This window comes from Manis javanica, chromosome 8, assembly GCF_040802235.1.
Source record: "Manis javanica isolate MJ-LG chromosome 8, MJ_LKY, whole genome shotgun sequence".
Taxonomy (NCBI): domain Eukaryota; kingdom Metazoa; phylum Chordata; class Mammalia; order Pholidota; family Manidae; genus Manis; species Manis javanica.
Genome location: NC_133163.1, coordinates 92,571,767 through 92,592,120, shown reverse-complemented (window position 1 = coordinate 92,592,120; position 20,354 = coordinate 92,571,767). Strand labels below are relative to the sequence as shown.

At 37.1% G+C, this 20,354-nt stretch overlaps 1 protein-coding gene across 7 annotated transcripts in view; it reads left to right on the top strand.

Moving 5' to 3' along the window:
• ZNF106 (zinc finger protein 106) overlaps positions 1-20,354 on the top strand; it is an 83,593-nt gene that overhangs the window by 35,297 nt on the left and 27,942 nt on the right. For 3 of the 7 annotated variants that reach the window (XM_073211694.1, XM_073211691.1, XM_073211692.1), the window contains exons 3-13: positions 115-176; positions 5,187-5,384; positions 8,345-10,501; positions 11,509-12,139; positions 13,364-13,433; positions 14,714-14,868; positions 14,953-15,013; positions 15,486-15,827; positions 17,528-18,308; positions 18,659-18,714; positions 19,296-19,441. In XM_073211694.1, the coding sequence (XP_073067795.1) occupies positions 115-176; positions 5,187-5,384; positions 8,345-10,501; positions 11,509-12,139; positions 13,364-13,433; positions 14,714-14,868; positions 14,953-15,013; positions 15,486-15,827; positions 17,528-18,308; positions 18,659-18,714; positions 19,296-19,441 (4,659 nt within the window). The remainder of the gene's footprint in view (positions 1-114; positions 177-5,186; positions 5,385-8,344; positions 10,502-11,508; positions 12,140-13,363; positions 13,434-14,713; positions 14,869-14,952; positions 15,014-15,485; positions 15,828-17,527; positions 18,309-18,658; positions 18,715-19,295; positions 19,442-20,354) is intronic. The other 4 variants (XM_073211695.1, XM_073211693.1, XM_073211696.1 and 1 more) reach the window with 4 other exon arrangements.

Sequence of the window (20,354 nt, the reverse complement as noted above, 5' to 3'; positions counted from 1 at the left end):
AACACTTTTGACACAAGGAACTTGAGCTCTAACTGTTGATTGAATAGGACCAAAGGAACATTGGTTTCCCAAAGCAGTCCCCCTTTGTTTAATCTGCTTTCTTTAATTTTGAAGGAGATGGACAAACACATGCGGAGCATGTTGCATCACAGGGAACTTGAGAACCTGAAGGGCAGGTATGGGAACGGCTATCTTCCATAAACTTGTGAATGAGAGGGGAGGGGATCTGAGTGCTGATGGTGCCTGTCAGTGTATTTTATAGTAATCCTTCATACATGAATATTGTCTTATGGCATAAAACTGTTTTTAGAATTAATAACAAGTATAGTAGATTTTTTTTTGGCATTCAACAAGGATAAATCTTTGTGCATCTCAAATATGTAGAGTTCACAGGAGCTCCAGCAACTAGATTACAATAAAGGTGGGTTGGGATGAGCTGATTCTCTAATTAGTAAACTTTCTCATTTCTACATACCAGCCTTACAACTGGGATATTTTATATCATTGCCTCAGAATTGTTACAAATTATTGCATGCCATAAACCTCTAGTGTTTCTAGAATAGTCTGAGAAGTCCAAAGTCTGTCAAATAGTATTGAATCTCATTAGTGTAAATAAAAGTACAAACTTTGAGTATTTAAGAATGCTATTTTGTGATATAAAGCTTGAGATGTTTAAGGAAGGAAAATCTAATAAGTAGCACCTTTAAAAAATTAAAAGATAGCATGTGAATATTGCATGTCTTTTTTTTCCATCATGGTCCCTTTTTTGATGTTTTTGACTTGTGTGAGCTTGGAGTTTAGAGACAGTATGGAACAAAGAAACATTGGGAAACTGGGAAATATTCATTCTGTCTTCCATGAAGTATAGTTATAAGCTTTGATCAAGATGTCAGCCTACATCATTTGAAAATATTTGTATTTTAAGTAATACAGGGTTAGATTGTGTGAGCAAACTAATATGTCACTAAATTTTCAGTATCTGTTTAACAGATTAGTGGAATTTTTCCATGGTCTCAGCACCTTGCTGTGGGATGGTTAGATCGTGGCGGCAGTACAAAAGAGGCTCTTACTCAGATTTAGTGTGGTGAGCCCTTATCGTAATATTGCAAATGTCTGTAATCTATAACTCATTATCATTGGAAATCTGTGAAGTATAGTCAACCTTTGATTATCTACATTTGGTTATATTAGTTACTTTATCCCATTTCCAACAGAATTCCTTCTGGAATTCACCTTTTTCTGGGCCGTTTACCTGCTACCTGACTGCATTATAAAAATCCAACAAAATAAATGAGGTCAGTAATCTAGTCATTAGGAAAGAAGCCCATTTTATTCTAAGACTAATGCCTTCTTTATTCAAAAATCACTAATCTACTACTTAAAAACATTTTGATTTAAGATTCATGTTCATAATCAATACAGAATCATAAAAAGTAAAAAGTAGAGTCCTCTCAGCTCCTTCTCCCAAATCCTCCTCCCCTCTTAGAGGAAAGTCAATAATTTGGTGTATATCTTACCCAAACATCTTTCTGTTTGTATACATAGATTTATATTTCTATATACACACATATTTTGTTTTATTAACATAAGTGGAGGTTTTGTCTACTATTTTCAGTTATTTGGAGCATAGTCAAATAATCAAAGAGAAAGCAGTAGAAACCTCTGAGTTGACAGCATAAATGTCAGCTTTAACACCCAAACTCATTTTATTTAAGGGAGAGCAAATTTGGTACTTATTTGCTCATAGTTTAGATAAAATACTAACAAGTTTTATATAGTTCCCTGGTCTGTAACAAATTACAAGGGAGAAGGCAAGCAGGTTGCAAGGAAAACAGCAGACAAAACTATTTAAAAAAAAAATTACAGAAATCATATACTTAACATTTGCTGTAGTGACAAATTGTCTTCACTAGTTTGTACCATAGGGACAAATAGTTATCAGTTATTATTCTTTCTCCTTCCTTCTATCAGTTTGTGATTATCTCCCCTGAATTTCATGTGTAATTACTGACAATGTTACAGCCTTCTGTTTCACTTTATATTCATATAACTGTAAATTTTGGTTGACAATTATGAACATCTGGAACATTTCCATATTTTTTCCTAATATGTGTTCAGATGTGTGGGCCTCTTAAGTAGTTCCTACAGATAAATACTATTAAAAAGTCACAGACCTTTATTTATCAACCAGCTGTTGTGGTATAGTTAGAGCAGGCTTAATAAAGAAAAGCTTATGGATAGAATATCTTAAGGCTTGGCCTTTCACACATGAGAGGAAATTGGGTGGTAACAGGATGAGGCTAATTCGGGCCCTCCTTTAAAACACCCTGAGGAAACTTTCCATCTTTCAGGAAGTAAAGCAGTATGTTTTTCCAACAGTTACTTTGCATAATTACATAAAGTAGTATTTTAACTGGTTATGACAAAGAATTGGAAGACAACATCTTTAAAATATTGTTTTGTTGTTAACTTTTCCAAACATGGTTTCCCAAATACCATGTGGGAAGCATGAGCGCATATTGTGTGTAGAATAGGTAATATGCTTGCCTCCAGACACAGACATACTTGAATTTTGAAGAGATGTGGTTGACCTACCCTGTTCTTTCCCTAGTAAATGTGCATTCTCTCTTTTCTTATTTTGAGGTTTCTTGTAAAGCTTATCTTTTTTTTTTTAGCTAGATTTCATTTATTAGAAAAAATATTAAGTCCCTCTTTTTTGATAAATCATTCTTACTGTTAACTTTTATGTTGCACTTACTGTGTGTACCCTTCTGGGCAGGATCTTTTAAGGTGTTTTTCTATCAAATAACTTGGAACTATAGTTAATATTCTTTGTTGCAAGGAAAGGAGAAATGTTTTAAAAATCTGTGTTTGAGTGTTTGTTACATATCCAACATATACTTGTGCTTTTACTTATATATGTTGTGCTCCAACATATACTTGGGGATTGCAAAGTATGTGGGTTTGTGATTATGGATGTTTATTTTTAACGCACTCAAATACTGTCTGCTTTACACTACATTCCTTAATATTTTAAAAAGCCAGTGTGGCCTTCCAGTTACGTCTTTAAAGATAGAGGGATTTAGATGGTTTGATATGAGAAAAATTCACTGCATTTTAGAAGTAAAGGCAAAATCAGGGATTTTGTTGAAGAATACCTTTTATAATCATGTCCCTAGTACTGCAATATACAGTTTAGCATTCTATAAGTTTTTAGGTAGAAAAGTGGACTGAAACATTTTCCATTATTTTAGAGAGTTTAAAGCCCCCAAAAGATTTCCTAACCAGAAAATGCAGTTGTTTCAAATTTTTACTATGTGAATTATGTATTTTAGGTTACTTAAGACTCAGATTCTTATAGTACTGTCCATTTTGGAGAGATTTAAGTTTATATATTAACATCTTTCTGAGTTCCTATGAGAGTAGGCTTGTTTTCTGTTAAAAGGTTATGTTCACTTTGAGCTCCCACAATTTTAATTGCTGGAGAGAAGAGTATGGATATCCCTGGTCAATGGGAAAAAGTTGAGGATTATTTTTCTTTAAGTATGTAAATACAGTAAGTACAGTGGAACACTCTCAGTGAAAATAATGTATTTAAGTTCTTTGAGGACTAGAAGGAATTAGAATATTGATATTCAGGATAATCAGGTAATAGTATTTTAAGAGAACCTGATTGGAACTCATTAAAATTAACCTTAACATCAAAGACTATGTTACATCAAGAGCATTTGAGATTATGAGCCAAAAAAAGGTAAAAAACTTAATGAATTTTCCCCATTTTTCTGAGTGTTCTCCATAATTCTTACAAAGTAAGAAACTGTATTTTGTTTTGTTTTAATTTACTGGGAATCATTTGTTTATACTTTGTCACCCTAGACAACCGTAACCATATATTTACTATTGTGCCTGGAATTTGGTAGTTGATCAATAAATTTTTTTTTGGAATGAATGTTCAGATCTGCAAGAGAAACCTAGTAAATGAAGTTGCATGGTTTTGGGGTCCCTTCTGGTTAGGTGATATGAATTTTGCCTTGGTTTGATAGATGTATATGAGGGGAAGATGGAACAGTGTGTGTGTGTGTGTGTGTCTTATCAAAGATGGCATGCCTTTTTGTGTTGACTTTTTTTTAATAGGTTGGCCTAGGAAGTGCAAAAACTGGTATAAACCAAGACAGACAATACAGAGTTAAGCCAATCTGGATCATGAAACCGTTACTCCTGTTCATTCATCAAATCTGTGGTCATGGTGTTCAATGATTCTCATCAGTGGCTGCATAGACAGCTGACCCGAACAGGGGATTTCAGGAAGCAAAAAAAGCAGTTAAATTATTCATCTCCTATAGCTCTGGATGTTGATTCAAGACTTTGGCTTCTTAAATTAGCCAAGTATGAGATTTACCATTAAGTGTATTAAGTAAAAGAAAAAAAGTCTACCCAGTTTTCTCAGCTAAGAACCTGGCTTTGCTTCTCTCTCAACTGTAGCATTTTCTGAAACTTGAGAAAAACCATTTGCCTAGCACAGCTGTTAACTTCCTACAACTGAAATGCTTTCCATTCCCTTTAAAATAAGCCCTTCTGAAGCAGAATGCAGATCACATGTATCATCTAGACCAAAAAAGTTTGTTGAGATGACTCCTGTCATTTGCCCTGGGAACTGGAATCTTCACATTCCTGGCAGAGCTCCAAGTGTTCCAATTTAGTTACCCGGTTGGGATTGGCTATGCCACCTACTCTTTTCTCCACCCCTTAACTTTCACTGGGAGAAAGCTCTGGAGCCAGAGGTTAAATGTAAGCACTGTCACCAGGCTTGCTGAGAGCAGCCGGCACCATGGGTGAGCTCCAGAGCAGCTTCTCTTTGCTCTGAGCCCCCTGCCCTGCCTCCCCTTTCACCACGTTTCCTCTGGCAAGATTTTAAGTACAGCAATTAAGAAGATTTTCTCCTCCTAAACTACATTATTCTGAAGTGTGCTACCTCTTGATTGCTGGAAAAGAATCTTAAATTCATTTCAAAAATAATTTATGAACAAATTCATTGAAAGTGATGAAAGGAGCATTGAAATCGATCAGTACTAATTCTTCACTGTGCGGAAGTGTGCAGTGTCTTTCAGAGGAAACTGTAACAGGTCTGGGGAGAGTGCCATGCCAGTGGGGAGAATTGAATGTCCCTCATCTCCCTCTTTCCCTAGGGACAGTAGTCATGAGTGCCGAGTATGCGGGGTCACAGAAGTGGGGCTTTCTGCATATGCAAAGCACATTTCTGGCCAGTTGCACAAAGATAACGTTGATGCCCAGGAAAGAGAAGATGATGGAAAGGGAGAAGAGGAAGAAGATTATTTTGACAAGGAACTTTTGCAGTTAATAAAACAAAGGAAAGAACAAAGTCGGTGAGTAATGAATTTTATTTTTTGAAAAAGGTTATCTGAAACAGAATGTAGTAGAAAATACATTTACCACTTCCATACTTTTCAGCCTGTAGCTTTCAAGTTTATCTTAGTTACAGAATTTAGCTTAAAATTTCTATCTTGCATAAAAGGTCAGTGGAATCCTTTCTCAAACTATGGTACTATCTGCTTTAAAAAAAACAAGCAGTATTGTCCCTACACAAAAGGAAGCAAAAAAAGCAGTTAAATTATTCATCTCCTATAGCTCTGGATGTTGATTCAAGAGCTCTGGATGTGGTACAACTATAGCTTCTGCATATCTGAAATTTTTGCCATGTTGATAACTATGTTTAGGATTGTTTTTATTTGTTCCAGATTTTTTTGGACTACAATAAATTGCTTTTATTCATTCTCCAAATTTTCTAGTAGAAAAGTACTAGTGTACAAATTTCATTTGAATAAATTATATAGTATTTCTTATTGCATCCCTTAGGAAAAAATGTTTTGCCTGATATGAACATGGCACTTCTACCAAATTTGATTTATCACTTTATCACTTTGTGCTTCAGAAAATACTTATTAAATACATTTATATTTTCAGTTTGACAGTGTAACAATCATTGGAGCAATGTACGTTTTCCAGCTTGTACTACATAATTGCATATCTACATAATTCACTTATTAGGGCTTTTGTATTTTTACCTTACTGATTTCTGATGTAAAGAGTTTAACTAATGAAGCAGATATGAGTAAAAGAGAGAGAGAACCAGTTATGAGGTGGGGTAATTTTTCAAGTCCTAGGACATACTGAGAAACACTTCAAATTCTAAAATAATATTTTAAAGACCTTAACATTTAAAATTTTAAAGTTACACCCAGTCTGCACTTCAGTCTTAGACGTTTAGCATAAAAGGGAAGTCGTTTTTTTTACTGTATATGCTAAAAGTTTTTTGAACAAGTCCTTGAAGGAGACTTTCTTACTCTTAAAGTATCAACAGAAACATGGTTCTTAAATCCATTCAGTTGCTTAGTCCTTCAAATGACATTCTAACTACTTTGAGTAGAGCTGTAGTTTATTCTTGGTTACGGTGTTGGAGCCTTAAGAGACTAACTTCTGTTTTTTTTCTTACACTTGTGCCATTATTAGCTATCTATAAATGATTAAACATTAAGTCAGAGAGTATAAGAGCTTCTCAGTAAATTAGACATTCATATTGCAGTGACTATCTTTTGAGCATTCAAATATGCCTCTTTGGTGACCTATTTATCAAGTCATCTGCTTATTTCCTCATGAGGTGTTTTTTGTTTTTTCTTTCATAAGGTTTTTAATCTAGGTGGTTCTTTCTGGGCTGTGGCTTTAGCTGCATGCTGTTGTCCCCTCGATCTAGCCAGTTCATAATCTAGGAATTGTACTTTGTGGCTCATTTGTTGCCCAGTTCTCCCATTTCTGGATCATATTAAAATAGTCGAGCCAATGATGTGCTCGGATGTCAGAAGTTGCGTACTGCTTAGAAACAAAAGATAAAAGCAATTTGGTTAATGGTGGTACAAAAATCTTGCAAGAGTATGTAATAACATCTGTCATTTGGGGACTTAGAGTATCCTGTTTTGAAACAGTTGTAATTCAAAATCTATGTTTACATAAACTCATTTTATGTAAATTAACTTTTAATTCCATCTTGTGAAAAGGAAAAAATTCTAATTTGTGTCTAAAATCTTATAGACATTAAAAGCTTTTAAGGCCAATTAAAGTTAGTACTGAGTTTAAGATTTAAGTCAAGTTCAGAGGAGGGAACTCAACTGCAGAAACTTTGTTCTTTGGGTTTTTCATTCTGTCAAGGCCTAGGGTTAAGAGTTGTAGATTCTGGAGTCAGACTGCCTAGGTTCAAATCCCTGCCGTACCACTTGCAGGCTTGCTTACTCTAGGCAAGCTACTTAACCTCTCTAATCCTCAGTTTTCTCATCAAAAATATAAGGAATAATAAGAACACTTGTTTCAAGATTGTGAAAATTAAATGAGATAATCTATAAAGTGCTTAAAATGCCAGACAACTCAATAAATTTTAGCTAGTTTTATTTAGTTTTTTTGAGCACCTATGACATACCAAGCACTATAGTAGGCCTATATAGGTAATTTGTAGAGGGAAATGGTTTTACACTGATTCCTGTGATGTTCATTTACATTTATTAACATTTCTGTGGGCTCCTTGTCTAACATGAGTAGTTTAAACAGCTGTGGCTTCTTTATAGAAACCTGTAGCTCGTGGGGCTCCTTATAGCACTGATTGTGGGTTCTCCTTATTTGGTATGTGCTATTTTGCTCCTGTTTGTGACCTTAATCTTTCCTCAGCTAGGTTGTAAGCCCCTCAGAAACAGGAACTATACAGAATAGTTTTCTTTCACCACCAACAGTCATTAAATGTGTGCTTGCTAAAGTGTTTATTAATGAAAGTGATTATTAAAGGTACAGTTTTACCATTTAAAATAGGTTAAGAAACTGGGTTTTTCAGAAAGAAGCTGCAACTGGAAAAATCATTTTAAGAGCAGCTGAACTTAATATTAACTACAATAACTGATCATACCTACAAAATGTGATTGTTTTTATTCTAAAAAAGCTGCCTAATGTAAAAATAATTGGATGACAGACAGGGAAAAAAATGCAAGAACATGCCAAGAAAAACAGCAGGAAAGGGAGGATAGTATAAATGGTCAAATTTTTAGTATTTCTAGGGTGATAGCAAAAATAAGATATTGGTTAATTTCTGAATCAGTAAATTGTGAAATCAGAGTTTAACTATATCATTTAAGGACATGAAAGCAACCACTATTAAAAATAAAAATAGACTCTATTACATGTCCTAAGGAATAAGGGAGGGAGGTGTAGGGAAGTTTGGTGGGTTTTGCCTTTCATGGAAGCATAAGATTTCCTTTAAATCACTAATGAAAACCTGTTTTTCTTCCAGACAAGATGAACCTTCCATTAGCAGCCAAGAAATAAACTCTGATGACAGGCGACCCCAGTGGAGACGAGACAGAGAGAGCTACAGCCAGCCAGCATGGCATCATCGCGGACCTCCTCAGTGGGACTGGAAATGGGAGAAAGATGGCTTTAACAATCCTAGGAAAAACAGCTTTCCACATTCTTTGAGGAATAGTGGTGGACCAAGGAGATGTTCTGGGTGGCGCAAGGGTGTTGCAGGAGGCTCCTCAGCCTGGTTTCACAACCACAGCAATTCTGGAAGTGGTTGGCATTCAAATAGTGGAACGGTAGATTGGAATCACAATGGTACAGGAAGGAATTCTAGTTGGCATTCTGAAGGAACAGGTGGCTTTTCCAGTTGGCATGTGAACAGCAGCAACGGAAACTGGAAATCCAGTGTACGTAGTACAAATAGTTGGAATTACAGTGGCCCTGGAGACAAATTTCAACCAGGCAGAAACAGAAATTCTAACTGTCAAATGGAAGACACAACTATGCTGTGGAACAAGAAATCTAAATCAAACAAATATAATCAAGAGAGATATAATTGGCAGCGGAAAGAAAATGACAAAATCAGTCCGGTTGCCACATATAGAGGTCCTTCTGAAGGATTTACAAGTGATAAGTTTCCTTCAGAAGGCCTACTTAACTTCAGTTTTGAGCAGCTGGAAAGTCAAACCACTAAACAAACAGACACCATAGCTTCCAAAATTGGTGGGAAGAATAGCAGTGTAGCAAAGGAGAGGCTCCGTCGCTGGACTCCTTACCCTTCCCAGAAGACTCTAGATTTACCATCTGGAATGAAGGAAGTCACTGGTAACAAGTTAGAAATAAAGGATAAGCCTTTCTTTGATTTTAGCTTGACAACCACAGGAACACAAGAGCCCCAAATGGATGAAATAAATAATTCCCCAACACTGAGAACACAAAAAGAAACAAATAGTGGATCTCTTAATCACAAAGCCACTTCTGACTGCACTGCTTCCCATGAGGTGGTGAGAGATTGCCCCAATTCAGAAATGGAGCAAGAGCATACCTTAAATAAGATGCCATCATTAAAGTCTGCACTCCTCCCAATTCCAGTCACTAAATCAATTCCTCAAAAGCCAGATTCAAAGAATCCCTCCAAAAACAACAAAACGAATTCTTTTTTTCCTGGAGAACACTCAAATCCCTTGCCCAAACCCACTGTGGGAGGCAGTCGTGGTTCTTACATCTCCAAATTACGAAGTTCATGTCCTCGTGTTTTAAAAGGCAATAAAAGTACATTTGGCACTCAGAAGGAACCTGATGAAAATTTAAGTGATACATTACAAAGAGCCAAAGAAGTGCTGCCATGTCATGAGTCACTGCAAAGTCCACTTCTTAGCATTTCTCAAAGGACCAGAAACTATGCAAAAGCAAGTAGGAATGTAGAAGAGTCTGAAAAAGGGTCTTTGAAGATTGAGTTTCAGGTACATACATTAGAAGATGAAAGTGATGGAGAAATGTCTGACACAGAAAAGCATGAAACAAAAATTGGAACCCTGGGTTCTGCAATTAAAGAAATTTTATCCTGCAGCACTCATACCACTGATGAGAAAGAGGGGGATGACCAAAACCTGAAAACATCTAGAAAAGTATCTAGTTCCCCATGTAATTCAACAGTTCATCCAAAAGAATCTGAGTTACAAATGGCATCTGCAGCCAGTCCACCTGCTGGTTTATTGCTAGATTTTAAAACCTCTCTAGAAGATGCACAGGCTGATGACCCTGTTAAAGCTCACGTAGCTTATGAAACAGAAGGCTTTGAAAGTACAGGCTTGGATGCAGAGCTTCAAAAAAGTGATATAGGTCAGTCCTCAGCTGCTCTCCTGCCTGAACTAAGTAAGCTTGGCTTTCCTGCCTCACTCCAGAGAGATCTAACCCGGCACATTAGTTTGAAGAGCAAAACTGGAGCACACCTTCCTGAGCCAAACCTCAATAGTGCTCGCCGCATTCGCAATATCAGTGGTCATCGAAAGAGTGAGACAGAGAAGGAATCTGGGCTCAAGCCAACCCTTCGACAGATCCTAAATGCATCTCGGAGAAATGTCAACTGGGAACAGGTCATCCAACAAGTAACCAAGAAAAAGCAAGAGCTAGGCAAAGGCTTACCCAGGTGTGTGCCTCTTTCCAATATCCATTTCTCTTTCTTTTAAACTTACCCCTTGACCCTGGTCAAGAGAATTCTACTTGTGACATTTAATTAAATGTTTACAAAAAATACACCTTGTCGCAGATGTCTGGTTTAAATATCAAAGAGTGATGGCTACTCTGTAACACATGGAGTGAAGTGTTTCCTAGCAAGGAATTCAGGCTATAAATAAGCACATGTACATCTGGGAGCTTGGATGGGGACATAGAAAAAAAATCAACAGAAATCCATCACTTTGGTTATAGGGGCCAGAAAGTGACAACATAAAAAAATGTATCTGTAAATCTCCATCATCTCTGGAATGTCTTAATGAGTGGCACAACTTTTATGTACAACTGTTCTCATTACCTTTTACTTAAAACCTACAGGTAGTTACCCTTCTGTATTTACTCTGGACATTATATTCATGATTACAAAATACTTGTGTAATATTTTGGCTATTCATCTTATGTTGAGGTGCTAAACTTTTCTGAATGTTAAAGCAGTTTTCAAATAGGTTTGCTACTTGAAAATCATCCTGCTGTATTAGAATTACATAGCCCTCCAGGCTTAAATTTCTATCCTTATTGAAATAATGTATTTATCGTACCCCCCATTCCCATGGTTTGTATTATTGAGGTTATAAATATAAAGTTATTAGCATAGTGCCTGGTGAATGCTCAAATGTTTTTGTGGTTTGTTTGCTGTTAAAAATTACACATTTATTATTGTTGGTTTAAATGTTCATGTTAAAACCCTCAGTTGTGCTCCCTCAAATGTACTCTTATAGCTATACTCTACTTCTAATTTAGTACTTGTCGCATTACAACACTTGTAGTATAGTTAATTTATGTCGGGGACTCTGAGCTCCTTGAGGATAGAAACCATTTTATTTATGTTTGTAACTCCAGTGCTTAGCAGAATCGAGCATAGTAAGTGGTCCCACCCTCCCCCAATCATGTCTGATTTATGCCTTTTCTTTCTTTCTTAAGGTTTGGCATAGAAATGGTGCCTCTAGTTCAAAATGATCAAGAGGTGTTGGATTTGGACGGGGAGCCTGATCTCCCCGATCTAGAAGGATTCCAGTGGGAAGGTGTTTCCATTTCTTCATCCCCTGGGTTGGCGAGGAAGCGAAGCCTTTCTGAGAGCAGTGTGATCATGGATAGGGCTCCTTCTGTGTATAACTTCTTCACTGAGGAAGGTACAGGCAAAGAAAATGAGCCCCGGCAGCTGTTTTCACCTGGTAACTCATTGAGGAGTGCACAGAGTCAGAAAATAACCATGGCCCTGAAGCAGGAAGGGACTTCTCTGGCTTCCCCCCTGAGAGCAGGTGAAAGGGCTGAAAATGTTGCTACTCAAAGAAGACATAGTATGCAGTTGCCCTCTGACCATGCAGTATCTTTGATGCATTTGGCAGAAGACCTGAACAGCCAGGAGAGCTCTACACCATCATCAGAGAATCAGAATGCCCAGGAGAGTAATGGAGAAGGAAACTCATCATCAAATGCATCCTCAGCCCTTGCACTCTCCAGTTTGGCAGATGCAGCCACAGATAGTAGCTGTACCTCTGGTGCTGAACAAAATGATAGCCAGAATATTAGAAAGAAACGAAGAGCCACTGGAGTGAGTGTGATTCTTTGTGCTTTTTGTAGAACATTCCATGTGGGACTTGACTGTAAGAAAGATTTAACTGTTAAATTTTTCTTGGCTATCTGGGGTGTGGTTCTCCCTACTCTGGAATAGAAAATTTGTTAGACTCTTATTTTCATATTCTTATCCTACTGGTTTCTTTCACTGAGTAATTCTACTAAGTTAGATGTAATTGAATATCAATATACTGTACTGGGGAAACATGAAGTCATCTCTAAAACTAGTCTCACAGATGATTCTTTGTATCATCTGACCCAGGAGTAAGCCACATCTTCATTTGTAACTTACCTCTTTCGCAGTGCATTCTGTCTGCTCCCAAAAAGGAGTGTTATTGCATTTGTAGGACGTGTGTGCTTTTCGGTCCCAGAGCTTCTACGCTTACCACTAAGGTAGTTTTAATTCTACTGGAGTATGTTTATATGAACATAGTCTTAGAAATATTTTTAGTCTCTGGTACTCTTGTACTTCAGTTACCCAGTCTGGCCCTTTCAGAATCCATGCCTGCATTGACACCACTTCTCTTCTGGCATCTCTGTTGCTAATACTGCTTAGACTTGCTGGTGGTGATACTGTCTGGAATCTAGCTAGCATTGTGAGAAAATGGGCTATTTCCTGAGCAATATAGCAGAACAATGAAGGACATGTTTGTAGATCGGGGTTCTAATTCCAACTGTGCTGTTTGAGCTAGACACTATAGTGGATATTGTTCACTGAGAGAGATATCTGATGACAGCAGATGTTTTGGGGCTTATTTCATAGACTATTTAGCTTATTGTTGTAAAGATTTTCCTGTTGAAATTAAAATAGAAACTGCCACAATGACTGACACACACGCACACTCTCTCTCTCTCTCACTCTCTTTTTCTCTCCCTCTCTCTGCTGGCTCTGTCCACACTTGCATCCGTGCCTTGCTTTACCAAAGTGAATTCTTCACCTAAACTCTGTAGGCTTTGCCCCCTCTATAATGCTAGGAAGATCAGGAAGGTTCTTGACCTTAGATTATTTTTATTTTTTTTAATCAGATACATTCATTCAACTAATATTTGAGTTCATACCACATAGACTCCTACTACTATGTTAGAGATGGTAGTAATAATTATGACTAATAATGTATGACTGTCTTAGAATTGATTTTTCCCCCTCCTAAATAATGGCCTTTATGTATTTAATATTATTCAGTTTTCTTTATTTCCTTAGGATGGATCTTCTCCTGAACTCCCAAGTCTTGAGAGAAAAAATAAAAGAAGGAAAATTAAAGGAAAGAAAGGTATAGTGCAGAATATTCTAGCAGAAAGAAATTGTTCTTGCAACAATTAAGCATTTTTATATCTTGCCACATAGTATAGCTTGTGGTTATCAAACACTGTTATTTGTTTATTTATTTGTATTTTTGTTGTCTTGCTAAAGGGAGTAGAAAAGTTTGATTTCCTGCTATATCCAGTTATAGCTGTAGAAGAAATATATGATGCCCCATAGACCTGTAAGCTAAAGTTTATATATATCTTGACAAATTGAGTTCAATATAAAAGCCAGAAAGTCTCATTGCGCCTTTCAAACAGGATGAAGAGGAACAGACCATTTAGTAAAAATTTTGTTCCTCTTGGTCATTTATAGCCATTTCACTCACTTCCCATTTTTGAGGCATCTTGGTTGTTTCTTGTGTGAATTAAGGAGAGAAAAGTTACTAGGGTGGCTCCCTTATTGATGTGCTGCTTCTTATTCTTGCTTCCACTGACCCTAATCCTGTTCTGTATAAAGGCTAGTGCAGGAAGTGATTGGATGCAAGGGATAAGATGGGAGTCAAGGATGACCCGTTTCTGGCTGGGGTAACTGTATGGATGATATCATTTGCAGAGCTAGAAAACTCCATGGAAGCAGCCTGATGAGTTCCCTGAGTATCCCTTAGAGACAGACAGTTAGAGAGAGAGCAGATTGGTAGTTGGATGTGTGGGTCTGGTGTTTAGGGGAGAGGTCTTGGCATCCTGAATGGGAAGGAGACAAACATGAAGATGACAAATATGTATATATAGTTGAACATTTTATTTAAAGCAACTTAAATGTGCTATTTCAAAGCTACATCTTCAGGAAGACTTCTCTAATAAAGAGAACTATTTTACATTAACTAACAGACTAGAAAAATATGGATTGGGAGGAGAGTCCTAGCAGTTCAGGTCTGGTCCTACTTGACGCAAAAAAGCCTTGGGGGAAGAGGGTGGTAGGTAAAAGAAGAGTGGGAGATGAAACCTACAAAAGCTGATTTGCCTGTGACGAAGATTTCACTGGGAGGGCTGTTGGTGGAAGATGGTACCATAGGCGGTACTCTTGAGCCTGCAGGTGCTTCCATCTTACCAGTGCTCACTTGTGCTTTCTGGCTCTGAGAGCATTAGGCTTGATTGCAGGATTTGTGAAATTTGATGAGTCTCCTGTGACCTACTGGAGAGAAAGTAAAGGCTTATCCTAGATAATTGATGTAGTTCCAACTTCTGAGGAGCTGTACTGAAGGGAAGTCTTCAGTATTAAACTGAGCCTTATGTCTTCTTCTGGCAGAACGTTCTCAGGTTGACCAGCTGCTGAATATTTCTTTAAGGGAAGAAGAACTAAGCAAATCATTGCAGTGCATGGATAATAACCTTCTGCAAGCCCGTGCAACACTTCAGACAGCTTATGTTGAAGTTCAGAGGCTACTTATGCTCAAACAGCAGGTAACAGCAAATGGAATGTTTAATGAAAGTGTGTCATCTCTGCAGTTGGATTTCAAAATGCTTAACAAAGTACTTTATTTTTAGATAACTGTGGAGATGAGTGCACTGAGGACCCATAGAATACAGATTCTACAGGGATTACAAGGTATTCAGAGAGAATTTGATGGACTGGGTCCTCTGTAGTTTGTGATTTCTTTGGTCTCTATAGAGGAGGATTAAAGTAGCCATTATAAGAGCATATAATGTTTCTCATGTCTCCTTGGTTTTATGCTTCTATAGAAAAGCCTGTGAGATTATATCCTCAAAATGCCTAGCAACAGGGACAGTATATTACAGAAAGAGCCTTGGTTTAGGAATCAAAGGACCTGGGTTCAAATCTTGGGTTTTCATTTATTACCTATATGACTTTGGATAAGTCGCTTAGAAGCTGAAACATTGGAATATTAACTCTGTTCTGTCCGTATCCTTTGTGGTTGTATAGACTCTGTGGCAGTCTATTTTGAGGTATTACAAGGGACTTCAAATTTCTCTTGTAGTCTTAAAAATACAAATTGGCAGAAACAAATAACTTCAGATAACATTTTTGCATTTGTGTGTGTGTATGTTTACCCTTTTAGAAACATACGAACCTTCTGAGCGCCCAGACCAGGTTCCCTGTAGCCTTATACGAGAACAAAGGAACAGTAGATCTCAAACATCTGCTGATGCCACGCTGATGCCTACTTCTTTTCTCTCAGTCTTTCCGGAGCCTCCATCTTCCCATGTGTCTCCAGCACCCACTGGAGTCTCTCTCCAAGTAACCCCATCTCCTCCTTTCCAAGCCCATGGCAGTGTTCCTGCTCCAGACTCATCAGTTCAGATTAAACAGGAACCCATGTCTCCTGAACAAAATGAGAATGTGAATGCTGTGTCACAAGGCTCTGTTTGTAATGTGTCCAAGGAATTACTGCAAGCTAATAGTACGTAAATTTGTTTCTGGTTAAGGGTAACCCTACAGTGGGTTTAGGGCAATTTTATGTCAGTGATGTAAAGTCCCACTTCCCTGCAAAAACTAATGTTACTACAGTTAATTTTTCTTGAAGTTACCTTACTTCAGGAGGGTTATTTAATTACCTGACACTTGTACCTAATTTTCTCTAATCTAGAATTGCTAAGTTGACTTTGTATTAGCACCTAAAAAGTTCCATTTATCAGGATTGATGCAGAATTATTTCTTTTTTGTGAGGTAAATGGTATTCAAATTGTTCAGTCTCTTTTCTGGGTAAGCTATAGCCTTTGAATGTCTTAGCACTTAGCTGTCTTTATCATCTAAAGTACCAGCCAGGATGAATATAAGCCTAATAGGCAGGTGGCCATGGTGAAAGGCAGAAGGCTCTGGGGTTTAGAATCATCTCATAAGAACTTTAGAAGTGTTGGGAAATAGCCAGGTTTTTAAAAAAATTCTCTTTTCATAAAATAACACTCACCTGGTTATCATTTCAGAATACTTCTAAGATTTTTAAGTCTTATCTGAAGTTTGTATAACTACAATGGTGCTATATTGAAAATTAAGTAAAAAGTGAACTGGCATTGTGTGATTTGAGCAAAAACAAAAAGTCTGAGAATTACCCTACATTTTGCTACCTGTTGCAACAGTAATCTAACCTAGATATCTATTTCAAATGTGTATTATATTTCTTACTGAATTTTACTACTTTCATGTGGAGAGTATTTAGTATTCTTTAAAATTAATGAAATGTGACATTTTAAGCTAATATTTTCTTAAAATAGCTTTTTTAGATTTCTTTTCCTGATTGTAAAAGGTAATTCATGTTCATTGCAAAAAATTGGGAAAGTATAAAAATGAGGATATTGTTTTGTTATATGTTATCTCAGTTTTTCTTAAATCATAAATATTTGTGCTTTTACATGTAGATTTTAAGCAAAGGACAAATTATAATCTGTTATAACCAGACTTTTTTCCACTTAATGTGTCAAGATCATTGACCTGTGTCATAGAAATAGGGTATATAAAACATTTTTAATTTTACTAGTTTAATAAGTTTAAGAAGTTGCATAATAATCAGATATGCAACAATTTATATAATTTACTTTGAATACATAGATCTTATTTGTATTCTTATTTGTATATATGTCTTTAATTAAGTATGTCTGTGATTATTTCACCAGTTTAAATTTCTAGACTTGAAATAACTAAGTCAAAGAAAATAGACATTTTTAAGTCTGCTGACTTTTTAACAGCCAATATGTAGCTACACTGGGTGACGTACAGGTAAACTGCATAGTGAAAACTTCTAAGACATAAAGGTGAAAGCACTTCAGCTAAGTAGATATTTGTGTCTTGAGAATAAAACACAATATTAAATGAGTGGATATTTCAAACAAGAAAGAAAACATTGATTGAAACAATTTTTGCCCATAGGAGCTTTTGTAGGCTGTAGGCTATAAGACATGCACATTGTTTGAGATGAATGCAAGACAAAGGATAGGAAGTGCTGTAATAGAAACTTGTGTAGGTTATGGGATGCTGAGAGGTGAGGTCATAGCTTTAACAGGCATGGACATGTCATTATTGATCCAATCAATGATAGATAATTGAAGTTTATGACTATAAATAGCAAACAAAAAAGTTGCAGTAATTTTTTTCTTCTCAATTCAGGAGAGATCACTGACAGCTGTTCAGTTTATCCAGTCACCACTGCAACATTGTCCCTCTCAGAGCTAACAGAAAGTTTCCACGAGCCTAGCCAAGAACTGAAGTTCTCCACAGAGCAGGAAAATACCAGAAACAGAGGAAACGTTCCCTCTCCCCAATCAAATGGTCTTCCTAGCATGAATAAAGAAGGTGAAGAGCCAGTCAAAGGCAACAGTGGGTCTGAAGCCTGTACCAGTTCTTTTCCAAGATTGTCCTTTGCTTCAGAAACCCCCTTTAAGAAGGAGCCTCACTCTCCAGCCGACCAGCCTGAACAGCAGGCAGAGTCCACTCTAACATCAGCCGAAACAAGGGGAAACAAGAAAAAGAAGAAACTCCGAAAGAAGAAAACTCTACGGGCTGCCCACATTCCTGAGAACAGTGACACTGAGCAGGATGTATTTACTGCTAAACCTGTAAGGAAATTAAAAACGGGAAAGTCAGCTAAAGGGGCAAAAGTAACAACCTCCACCTGGGAAGATAGCAGAACTGGCCCAGAGCAAGAGAGTGTCAGAGATGAGCCAGATAGTGACTCATCCCTGGAAGTTCTAGAAATCCCTAATCCTCAGTTGGAAGTAGTAGCCATTGAGTCTTCTGAATCTGGAGAAGAGAAACCAGACAGCCCACCTAAAAAGGATATTTGGAACTCCGCAGAACAAAACTCAGTAGAAACTTCTCGTTCTGGCTGTGATGAAGTCAGTTCTACCAGTGAGATTGGCATGCGCTATAAAGATGGTATCCCTGTAAGGTAAGGATGTTGTATTGGTCCAGGTAAAATGGCTTTCACCATTCTTTTCTTGAAAAATAGAACTGTTTGCTATCAATAAGAATTTTTAAAAGAATCAGATTTAATAGAAAATCATTAGGCATCATGGATATGGATCAAACCCTGGCAGTGGAGATTTTCTGCTTTCTCATTTTTGTATTGTATTTACTGTACTTTTATTTCCTTTCATATGGAAATTTCAGATGGAAAAACCAATCTCTTATTGCTACTTTGCCCATTGTTTAGAATAATCATTTGAGTCAGGAAAATACAAGTTTTACTACCTTCCTTTTGACACAGATGCTAAGAAGACTTTTGCTATTATTTTGTAGTGTGGCAGAGACTCAGACTGTCATCTCCTCTATAAAAGGATCAAAGAACTCCTCAGGTATTTGGTCGTTCAATTTTATTTAAATTAACCAGAGAAAAAAAGACTTGTAAATATTACAGCCAGGGTTTAAATCTACTTCCGTATGGTTAGAGAATGGGGGGTTTGGTCACCACCAAGAGGATCGCTGTGACCAGCAGTTATGGTGTCCCTAAACCCTTAAGTCTTTGCCTGTCCATTTCTTACTGCCATCTCTCTTATCTAGCTCTCTCATCTTTTCAACTGACTTAATGATTCTGGGGTTTTTGCTTTGAGAAGAAACTGCTTAAAGAATAATGCCTTACTCGGTGAAATAACTGAAAGCAGAGGAGGCTGGATGTGGAGAGATACTTGGCACCTTCCAGGACTCACTCAAAAACTTACTATATGAGTATCTATCTTTTTCCTAAGTGAAAGGCCTTTTGTGCCTTCTCTTATGAAATCTTCATAATGAAAGTCATTCATGAAAAGTGTGGTATTTTGCTAGGGGAACTAGATTTTAAGGATAATTCTGAGACAGCTCTCTTTTGTAATGGTTTTAGTTTTTAGTGTATTTTCAGACACAAGCAGACACATCTCTGAAGCATATTCTTGATTTATAGAAATATCTTCAGAGCCAGGAGATGATGATGAACCCACAGAAGGGAGCTTTGAGGGGCACCAAGCTGCAGTGAATGCAATTCAAATATTTGGAAACTTACTGTATACCTGTTCAGCAGATAAAACTGTCCGAGTTTATAATCTGGTGGTAAGTTGATATATCAGTTTGAGTGTTTTTGCTTGGTTGCAGGTTTTAGAAACTCCAGCTCATACTCTCTTAAACAATAGGGGAATTTATTTGCTATTCAGAGATGGGTGGCTTTAGACTAACTTTAGATACAGTTGATTCAGCATCTCAGGTGCATTACTGGGGACTTAATTTATTCCTATCTCTGCCTTCTCTGATAACACCTCTTCCTAAAGTTCAATCTCCTTCTGCTCATAGATAGATGCCAAGAATTACCAGGGTTTCTTTTCCCTGCTACCACCAAAAAAGGGTCCTGTGCTTTATTTACTCCGTGAAAAATCACTTGGTAAAGGGAGATGGGATTACAACGATAGGCTTGAGCCAGTCAGGTCCCAGCCCTGGAGTTGGTGATAAGACCTGTCTCACAGCTGCAACATAATAAAGAAGGGATGGAATGAATATTGGGGAAATATTAGAAGAGGTTTTCTGTAATAGTTGGCTGATTTGCCAAGTTACTAAAACAGAAGGCTTCCACTACCCTGCACATAGTGTAATCTGATGCTCATTACTCTGGATTTTCGTGGAATGAACTTCTGAATTTTAAATTTGGTGTATGTCATACCAGTTCTTCTTATCAACAGTTATAGCCAAGAAACTTTAGGAGTACTGTGTGGTCTGAACAAGTACCATGAAAGTATTTGAAATTGCTGAAGTCCTTGACAATCAAAGTTAGGTAATAGACCAAGAAAATGTTTTTGTTGTAGGTGACAGGTGTAAGTTCCTTTAGCATAATATTGTGAGGGGCAACAGGGATAACTGAAGGAAGGAAACAGTGGGGCCAGAAGTACAAATGTAAGACTTGGAGGATTGGCTCTAGCTCTTAACTTGCAAGATGAGTGTTATGTATCTATGTTTACAAAATGCATTATATAAT